General features: G+C 42.2%; 1 protein-coding gene across 1 annotated transcript; it reads left to right on the top strand.

Annotated features, from left to right (window-relative positions):
• The first annotated feature begins 133 nt into the window (after positions 1–133).
• Positions 134–5,731, top strand: slc30a1a (solute carrier family 30 member 1a). Its single transcript, XM_054618279.1, has 2 exons — positions 134–1,067; positions 2,544–5,731. The coding sequence occupies exons 1-2, from the start codon at positions 494–496 to the stop codon at positions 3,452–3,454; spliced, it is 1,485 nt and encodes a 494-aa protein (XP_054474254.1). The 5' UTR covers positions 134–493; the 3' UTR covers positions 3,455–5,731.
• The last annotated feature ends 4,890 nt before the right edge of the window (positions 5,732–10,621 follow it).

Raw genomic sequence — 10,621 nt, 5'->3', positions numbered from 1 at the left:
CCGTTGTCTGCCTTTTTAGCTCCGCCTACTTGGGAGAGCCGCACAGTTGCACCAATCAGATTCATTCTCGTGTCCTCTCCACCAATGAGAATCCTCCGGGGGCGTGTCATTACGGTGCCGTGTTCCGTGTGGAAAGTTTACCGGCTCGGGTGCAAAGTTTCAGCCGTCTGCAAACCAGAGCTCGTCGGCAAACGTATCTGGAATAAGCTGGTGTCGACCACGGTTTATGTATACGGTAAACTAGATTAATCTTCCGGATATATTTGACATTTGTTCGTCTTCAGATATAGCCGCGTGATGCTGCCGTCGCCGGATAACAGAGGTGTGTAGAGACGCTGTTAGCATCGACCGTATTGTCTCCGCTAGCTTCACGTTAGCTCGTGTTAACACGGAGAGCTAGCTACCGATAGCTGATGCCCCAGTGAGCTCGTTAGGAGACTCACTAAAACGTGATTTAACGTTAACTCGACACTTGACTCGAGAGCAAAGGAAAATGGCTTGCGAGCCAAATCGCGTGCGGCTGCTGTGCATGCTCTCATTGACTTTTGGGTTTTTCATCGTGGAGGTGGTGGTCAGTCGGATGACCTCTTCCCTGTCGATGCTGTCGGACTCCTTCCACATGTTGTCGGACGTCATCGCGCTGGTCGTGGCTTTGGTCGCGGTGCGGTTCGCAGAGAAAACCCACGCGACCAACAAGAACACCTTCGGGTGGATCCGCGCGGAGGTGATGGGTGCTCTCGTCAACGCCGTCTTCCTCACGGCGCTGTGCTTCACCATCGTCCTGGAGGCGGTGGAGCGCTTCACCGAGCCCCAGGAGATCGACAGCCCGCTGGTGGTGGCCGGGGTCGGCGCCGCGGGGCTCCTGGTCAACCTGCTCGGGCTCTGCTTGTTCCACGGGCACGCGGGCGGAGGCCACGGGCACTCCCACGGTGGTCACTCTCACGGGAACAAGAACAAAAGGGGGAAAACCGGCAAATCCCAGAAGGCCGGCAATGGATCTTCAGGAGAGGAGACCAACAACTTGGTGGGGAATCACAACAGCCCGGGAGATGGGAGACCGAGAAATGGTATGTAACTGTATCCATTGTGTGTTAAGAGGATTATTTATCTTCCCTATGTTACATTATGCTATTTAATGTTAAAGTGTACAGTGCATGTCAGTATATTATTGTGTCCCACATCGAAGCTGCATGTTCCAGACTTTGTCTCCATTGTGAGCAGTCCTGGTTGCATAACAGTATATATATTTCTTCAGTGTGTCATGAGGACACCCTGTCTGAGTGACTAATCCTAGTTGTTTCTCCTATGGTGGTGGCATTTAGACAAACCTGTTTGTTATCAGATATTTATTTGTGGGTTATTCTATCCTTGGAAACGTGGCCACCTCCACTGACGGCCTCGGCTTTCAGGCTTTGAAACAATGTCCACTATCAGATGGCTCATAATTAAAGATATATAGAAGCTTCTATCAGACTCGGCCAAGTAACATCCTGTTTTTAACAAGTTAAAACTTTAAAAGTTAAGTGTCTCGTCAATCAAAATTCCTTAAGCTCTCGTGAAGAATTCTTACTGCTCACAATTTCTGAGAAAATGTACTTTTTGATTCACACAATAGTTATAAACTGAACCTACAAAGCACCCGACCAACCTCAAAAAGCTGGTCCTTGTCCACAGAAGGGTTAAACACATACAGAAAACCGTTTCTCCCCCCACACTGTTAGGCCCTGCCGGTTTCACTAAGTGGAGAGTATTCCCCCCTCCCATTGCACTGATGGCTGTTACTTGGTCATACATCAGTGTAACCGGTGGAGTCGACAGCCCCAGCCCCACCATTAACCGCTGATGAATGACCCGGTGGCGTCCCGAGAAGGAAGAGGGCAGCCATTGCTCAGGTGCTATTCCCTCAGAGCCGTGAACGCTACCACACTGCCTGCAATTACTAATTGAATCTGCTTGATGTGAATAACTGCAGAGTGTTTCCCAGCGTTTAGGATCCCACAAGTCTTTCTTTCATATATTCCAGCATGTCTTTCTGGTATGGTTGTCTTGTTTGTAGCCTGACCGGTTAAAGTAATGACTCAGTCACTCATTGTCTACCAAGGTCAAAGCTAGAGCATTGTTGGCAAGAAAAATATCACCACTATGTCATCTCAATGGACTGAGTGTCTTAGTAAATCGCCCTTAGTCGTCATCCTCTTGACTTTTTGATGAAGCAGCTCCAACACGTGTCACCTGATAACACCGCGGGCTGAGTTTGGCTTTTTTGTTTCAAATGGGCTTGTGCTTTGACCCCAAGTAATGTAACTCGGCAAATAAACAACTGACTTCCACTGATCTTATTGGCATCTTGTAACTAACTTGCAAATTTGTTTTTGGAACTACAATGAGCTTGTATTTTTTCCAGAAATTTCCCAATTTGTTGTTTCTGTATTGCCTTGTTGTATTGAATGCTGTAGTAGTAAATCAGTGTTGAAGTGCAGTTGATTATTAAAAGTTCACTTCAAGTTCTGGTAAACTAACCTAACCTCTGTTTTTATCTTCAGAAATCAGCTGTAAAGACAACACAGATGTGCAGATGAATGGCAACCCCCACTTTGAGGAGATGGAACACGACGCTGCGTCGCAGCTCAACATGCGTGGGGTTTTCCTGCATGTGTTGGGTGACGCCCTTGGCTCTGTGATCGTGGTGGTCAACTCTTTAATATTTACCTTTGTGTGGCAGCCCTGCATAGAAGGTGAAACATGTGTGAACCCGTGCATCAACAGCCACAGCACCGACCACCAGCATGTCAATCACACGCTGGTCGACCTGCTGGAAGGTCCAACTATGTCGGCCGTGAAGTTTGCCGGCCCTTGCTGGGTTCTCTACCTGGATCCCACACTCTGCATCATCATGGTGTGCATCCTGCTGTATACTACCTACCCGCTGCTCAAAGAGTCCGCCCTCATCCTGCTGCAGACCGTGCCTAAGCAGATCAACATGCACCGACTCAACGAGCGTCTGCTAGGTCTGGAGGGCGTCCTGGCCATCCACGAGCTGCACATCTGGCAGCTGGCCGGCAGTCGCATCATCGCAACGGCCCACATCAAGTGCCACGACCCCACATCTTACATGGAGGTGGCAAAGCGCATCAAGGACTTCTTCCACGACGAGGGCATCCATGCCACCACCATCCAGCCCGAGTTTGTCACGTTCAACTCAGAGTCTCGAGACTCCCTCTGTGAACTCTCCTGTCGGACTCAGTGTGCTCCCAAGCTGTGCTGCGGCTCTGCAGACAAACCGAACACAGGCTCTGATAAGAAAGCCAGCGGTGACTGCCAGGCTGCCGCCGCCGCCGCTGCTTCAGCCCTGGAGGTGATCATTGAGACCCCGGAGCAAGCTGCAGGCGTTCAGGTGAACCCTCGTACAGAGGCTGAGATCACTGTCGCCAGAGAGGTAGAGTCGTCTCTGTGAGATGGAGGGGATGGAGAGTAACAGAGGAGAAGCTGGAAAACCACCACACTGGACTGAAATCATTGTCATGGACGCTGTTATCTTTTTGACCTGTGGCTCTGTCGTGGCCCTAACAAGAAATTATTTTCCATAGCTTTCATTCCCCCCCCTCTGTTATGACTGAAAAATACCCCCGAAGACCCCCCTGTGTCCCTGCATTTGAGTCATTCTTGTCATCTTTCCTTTCTGTACACCTATTTTCATTCTCTCTCTCCCAGACTCTCCTCTGTCACTCGGCCCCTCTCTTGTTGTTGCCCTGGCAGTATGGTGGCGATGCATGTTGGGGGTTCACATACCTTATTTCCTCCAGGACTGGAGCGAGGCCTGCATGAGTGTTCCTCTTTAGCGCTGTGTTGTGATGCGTCATCTCGTCCCATGGTGTTTCCTGTGCCAAAGCTTCTCACTGCAAGACTGAAGGGATCTAAAAGACATCCTCTCCTCTCAAATGACACGCAACACATGCAAATCGGAGCACAATTCACTCGGTTATGTTGTTTAGCCTTTGGGCCTGTTGGCAAAGAGTTTATCTTTGTTTTTAGCGTATAGGCTTTCAGCAGATCTATTTTCTTACCCTCTGGCCCCAAAATGGAAGAGTATTGTATAATAATTTAAGTATTTTAAGTTATTAGAAAGGTTATAGGTCTCTCTTTCAATGCTGTTTGTTATATTTAGTTTGGATGATGGCAACATTTTTGCAATTTTTCTGTCTCAATTTTTTGGACAGACCATCTATGCTGTAGTCAGTTTTTTCAAATGTGACATTTTTACAATGATTTTTGTTTCTCAAGACTTTTCTCTGCCCTTGACTCAGTTTTACTTGCAGTCATTGGCTGGATACAGAAGCTGAATCAACACCTCTCTCACCTTGCCTTTTACAATACAAAAAAACCTGCTGCCGGTATAGCACCAAGTAGGTGACATAGTGTAACTGAACCTCTTGTATTGGCACAGTCACCAGTCACAAGCCTGAAGGTTGGGTGTGTGGTGAAGAAATGAGCACTGTATGCTATTATGAAACTATTCTCTGTATGAATCTGTACTGGAAAGCTTTCTGGTAATAGCTGTTGATTTTCATTTCAAATCCTCATGAATGTGTTCGGCACCATGTCACAATCCATGCTGAGGGAGTTTTTTTTATATTTCTAGGACGTTCTTCTAGGTTTGCATGACCAAACTGAGACCTGGTGTTCGACTTTTCAGGAGCTCCACTAAGAGCTCCAGTTGCTGCTTACCAGTACCTACTGGTATCCTCCAACATAACTCATAAACTGTGTAGGGAATTACTCATCTGAAAGCTTTTCTGTGTTCTGCTTTGGACGGCTGAGCAGGCTGTTTTTGCTGAATTGAAGTCCGTATGGTGGCCTTTTGAAACTGATGAGTATTCCCTCATCACCACAGATATCATTTTTAGGTGGTCCATCGATGTTGTTCAGATTTCCACTCCTGAGTAAATGTGTATGCAATATAGAAATGTATTATGACGCATTCTTACATGTTTGGTCACTTTTATTCTGTTGTTTTTAAGACTTGAGCTCTATGTGCAAATTGAAAACAAGTATTTTTTAATTTTAGATATGACATGTCAACTGATGTGTTTTTGATATACTATATATCTACAGTACCTGTCCAATGTGTCATTGTGAAATAAAAAAAAATGTCTGTTTGGTACAGTTGATGAACCCAAATTTGTCTTTTGCCTTATTTTTTACTTTCTCTAATCTTTTCAGTAAGAAATGACCACAAAGAGGCAAAAGATATATTCAAAATGTGGTCTGTATCCAGGGGCCTGTTGTCTCATAATCTGTTCATGGCTGTAGGCTATTTGATATAGTTTCATGTTGTGATACTTTACGTTTATTTGGCGTTCATTTATTACATTGAATAAATACTCCAACTATGCAGTTCTTTATTGTCAAGAACCAGGGCTTTAAATAAGAGTCTTAACACATGATAACACCATGTGATGCCTTATATGTTAAGAGTAATATTTTGATATCAATCACTAAAAGTGAAAACTGGTGTAACTTGATTTTGCTTTAACATCTTTAATGACTTTTTACTGAACCAAACTTGACTGTAGTTGACTTTTGCCTATTTAATACTACTTTAGCCAAAGAAAGGAGATTAAAGAGGAGGTTTAGGTTTAAAGAAGCAGGGATTGTGCACAGGCCGGCATCATTTATTACACTACGCCAACATTCCAGTTTCTTGTAAAAGTCCAACTGAAATAAATACGCATGTTTTACTTTGCTGCAGTGTACATTGCTTTGTAAAACACATCTTGTGAGCACACAACTATGAGAACTCACTGAATACACAAACAGGAGGAATCCCAACATACTGTAAAGGTAGAATTTGTTCAGATCCCTAATGCCAGTAAAAGTAATAATTCTTCAATGTAAAAGTCCTGTATTAGAAACCTCACTTAAGTAAGAGACAAAGTAATAGTCACTTTTTTAGTGCTATATATATTATATCACTTTTGCATTAATGTGTGAGCTGTATTTGTGTTGTACTTTTGTTATAATCTAAAAAACCTTGCACTGTTTAATCTACAAAAAACATTGATCTTTAAAAATACATTTCTTTCAATAAAGGAGTTCTAAAAGCCTCATTTTCAGGGTAGTAACACTATTGTAACCTGTTATTCATTCAAACCAACTGGTTTTTAAAATATTCAAATAAGTACCTGTGTCTTGAAACAAGTAAGTATTTGACTTACATCGGGCTACTTGAGTAAATAAAATAAAGTGTTTTTACTTTCAGGTTAGAACGTTAATACAACAAATTGATTGAGGTTAAGAAAGTTAATATAATGACAATAAGAGACCATAGCCTATAGAATAAATAACAGTTTTCTTTTTTTACTGTGTTTTAATAACTGATATCATCAACAGGGCCAGAGTTTAACCCTAACCGTCTCTAAAAACCACATGAACAAACCTATTGTATGTAAAGCTACACACATGTTGATCCTTAAGGCCAACAGGAAGTGAGTGGCTCATGTCTTCTGTCCAGCTACAGAACCTCAGACTAAATCTAAACAGTAATAATGGTCACAAGTTAATCTATAGGGTGAGTTGTGGAGTGTCATGCTGCAATTACATCTAGTCCATAATTACAGCATCTCACAACTCTGCTCTGATGTGTAAAAGAAGCGGTTACTGGTTTGAATATGTGTTGGAGTTTCAGTGGCTGCTCAATGTGAATGTGTGGCTTACGGAGCAGCCTGATGGGACTTATGTAAGAGGCCCCGGGGCATTCCAAAGACAACAAGCACGGGGCTCTACCCAGCATTCCTCACTGCTGCCGGGCTTTTTCATGTGGACAGAAAGAGGTTCGTGCATGGGGCAGCTCTCTTTTTGTGCTCTTTTGCTGACGTCATGTGTTCTTTGCACCTTTTCTGCACCCTATTGTATGCAGACAGTCGAGTTGGTCTGTATGCATCCACTGCTGAACCCAGTCTGTTTTGTTGACCCCACGCCTCCTAAAAATTATATTTCACCTAATTTGTAACAGTGGATGTGTTTTGAAGGAAACATAATGCCATTCCAGTTATGTTTTTTCTTGACATAACGGTTAAGTAATTTAATAACATATTTTTCAAGTTGCAAAATTGTTGAATTGGAATGTATCAGTAAAATGTTGACAAGTGTCAGTTTGCAGATGGCAGGAAACTCCATTACAGTAAAAGACCACATGACTAATGGTGGATATTTTAGGTCCTGAACCAAGCTGATGTACTGGTCTGACCCTACTGTGTGTTTGTGTGTGCGTGTGTTTGTGGTCACATCAGGCCATCTGTCTCTCTGGCTTTGTCCCTGGGATTTTCAAATGTCGTGAGCAGGACATGAGGCTGAGTTTAAGGGGGGAGAGAACAGGGGCGGGGGTGAACACTGGACTTGAGGGTGAGAGGTCACTGTTTTTAAATGGATTCACCTTTGCCAACACTGCATTTGTACACACAAAACCCCAAAAAGAGGCATCCTGATGAGGCTTATCTCCTGCATGTTCCCTTTCATGTGTCACCAATTTAATGTAGTTACCAAATTAAGCAAACATTTTTCTGGAAAATACTCATATGGTGGTCTTTGAAAAACCTAAAGGGTCGTGAGATACAACATAATATTTATTGAGCTTAAGAGTTGTTAGAAGTTTTGTTACCTTTGGATAGAGCCATGCTAGCTGTTTCCCCCTGTTTTCAGTCTTTATGCTAAGCTAAGCTAACTGGCCCTAGCTTCACACTTACCATACAGACACAAGTCGTATCGATCCTTTTCTCTCATTCTCAATTTTTGTACGATAGAAAGAGGTTTGCTTTATGGGTTAAAATTTGTCCTACATCTTAAAAAAAATAAACCATTAAAAAAAAGTTTTTGGAGAAACAGTACGTAAGTTTTTCACAATGCAGTGATGTTTTGTCACTTTAGTCTCAATAGAATTTAGCCCCATTTTCAGAATAAAGGTTCTCTATACAATAATTAGAGCATTAAACAACTATATGCTATGTAAATCTACAAGTAAGAGAAATGTCTACCTGAGCAGAGAATGAATGAGTCCTAGATTGTTAAGATAAAAATGGAATAAAACTGAGTTGTTGTACTTGCAGTCAGTGACCTCTGAGTTTTGTTTAAGAGAGAAATAGCCCACTGTGTCATATAGTCCCATTTATAAACAACAGGCTGCTGGAATATGATTTTGTTTGGATTTTGCTTGTTATATTTTGCCAGATTCACAGTGACAGTGAGCTCTGTGGTCTAACCAAACTCTGTCTGGTCTCATGTTTTCTTTCAATGGAACAAATACAGATATAGTGAACTGAAACACTGACATTTGGGCCAAAAAGCAAAACTTTGACCTTTTAACCAGTTTATATAGAATAAATGCTGTAGAAGAACCCAGTTTTGGGTGCGTCAGTCAGTTTCTAGGCTGTAAAGATGAACCGTTAACTTTTATATCATCTTAAGCTTAATGTCAGCTTGATTCACTTCCTTTTTCTGCACATTCCCACATTCCTATATTCAAAGTGGGCATTCTTGATACTCTATAGCAACTGGGCTGAAACTGTACCATGCTGTTTGTTCCTTTTTATTTGTTTCATTACTTCTTCATTTTGGTCATCGCAATGTGAGCAGTGTGGCTCTTTTCTTTATAATGTTGGTCCCTCAGTCACTCACTTCTGACTCCTTTTCATACGGGTACTCAGTTTAAAATAGGGAAATCCAAAACTTCTTGCTCGTAGAATGAAAAAACGAGAATTTCCCTAGACTTTGCTGCACGATCGCCCTCTCCCACACTCCTCTCTGAAAGCTTTAATCTGACCACATGGCAGGTTTGTACCCACAAAAGACTTGTCCATCCCTGAGAGAGATTAGGAGGGCTGGAATGTTAACCAGCTCTCTGGTTGTGATGATGACGATGACGATGATGATGATCAGCGGTGGAAGGAGTCCTCAAATCCTTTATGTAACTAAGATAGAAAAACCGCAATGGAAGAAATCCACCTTTCAGAACTTTTAAAGCTCAATAATTCACATTTTATATCATATTTGTTTAGTCCGTACAAACCGGAGAGTAAAAAACGACAATTTGGGGTCTTAATGAGACAGCTTTAGAGGTGCTGGTATGCATATTTTGTTACCTTGAAGGGGGACTTCATGAACTCATGACCTCAGTAATCCTAGAAACCTGGCTACAACTCTGCGGCTGATAACGCCTACACTTTATGATCCCATGCTATGTTAAATGTAAAATATTAATATGAACAGTAGGTAAGCATCTAAGATAAATCATAAATATAATTTGGAGCATAGAGAAGAATGATCTTTATGTAGTTGATTAGAAATAGGAGGTTACCCCCGTTAGGAACATTCAGCTAAAGAATATAAAGTATAATAGGATTACTAACCTAATGATGGCAGTAGTGCCTTGAGTTCACCCACCAAACCACACTTGAGTCATTCAGTGTGTTTAACAACTGTGTCATGTCTTTGTTTCCTCTCTGTATGATAAAAACCAAGTAACACCTCAAACATGGTGTTTTCCTCAGACCATTGAATGCATGAAGGTGTTGGGGGGGAAAGACTTTGGGTTAATGTTTCACTGATTGGATGTACTGTACCGTCATTCGTCAACCGGTCAGACTTTGATCATGGAGTGAGAGAGTTCAACCAGCAATAATCAGTTCATCCCAGTGACAGAAAGAGTGCTAACAACTCCAGGAAGAGAGAAGATCAACACCAACGACGCTCACTCTCTCCCCTTCTAAGATAATGCAATCTACATACAGTAAAGATAAATGGCATCTTTTAACAGTCGTTATCAGTTACTTGAGCACTCAAAGGGGCAAATTCACAAAGAATGGATTGTGGCCGCTGATAGCACCGTGAATTGTCCCTTCAATAAGCCACGTTTTCTGTTACTACTCCTTCAAGCTGTCAGAGCTAGATTAACCAAACTGTCACTAACTGAACTCCCTGCATAAACGATACCACATATTTGGAAAAACAAAAAAGCGGTTTCAGAGAGAAGCATAAAGAAGGGTTTATGGATATATCCAGGTTGTCAAACTGATTCATCTGTGAAAACAGGTTAAAATGATCAAGATAGAAGCTAAATCCTACAGATAGCAGTGTTAAAGTGAACCACCCCATAACTTGACAAACGAGACAGAAGATGTAGCATATGTATGCATTCAGTATACCTTCAATAACTAGCATAGCATAGAAGTGTTGATGGTCTTTACTCTGCTTTTAAAGCTTCACAGGTTTTAACGTTTTTAGACGGTTGTCAGCCTTGTGAATGTTAACAGTCAAATCACATGTAAATTTCCCCGCTGCGGGACTAATAAAGGATTATCTTATCTTATTTTTCTGATGACCTATTGACCTGATGTTGTGTCGTCATTGCGGTTGTGATATTCAAAGGTAACTCATTCATTTTATTTTGATGTTTTTGGTGTATTGAACACAATTATATTTGAGAAGAACTAGCCTTTTACCAGTATCTCTGCGGACCACCAGATGGCGCTCTCAGAACCTTCACCCTGGAGACTGCTGTTTATCCCCGTGTTAAACCATAACTCATCTTGACTTACTTGTACTTAAGTGACGGAAGCATAATGCGCTT

The sequence above is a fragment of the Anoplopoma fimbria genome, chromosome 18 (assembly GCF_027596085.1).
Source record: "Anoplopoma fimbria isolate UVic2021 breed Golden Eagle Sablefish chromosome 18, Afim_UVic_2022, whole genome shotgun sequence".
NCBI classification, from domain to species: Eukaryota; Metazoa; Chordata; class Actinopteri; order Perciformes; family Anoplopomatidae; genus Anoplopoma; species Anoplopoma fimbria.
This window is presented reverse-complemented; position numbering and strand designations above follow the sequence as displayed.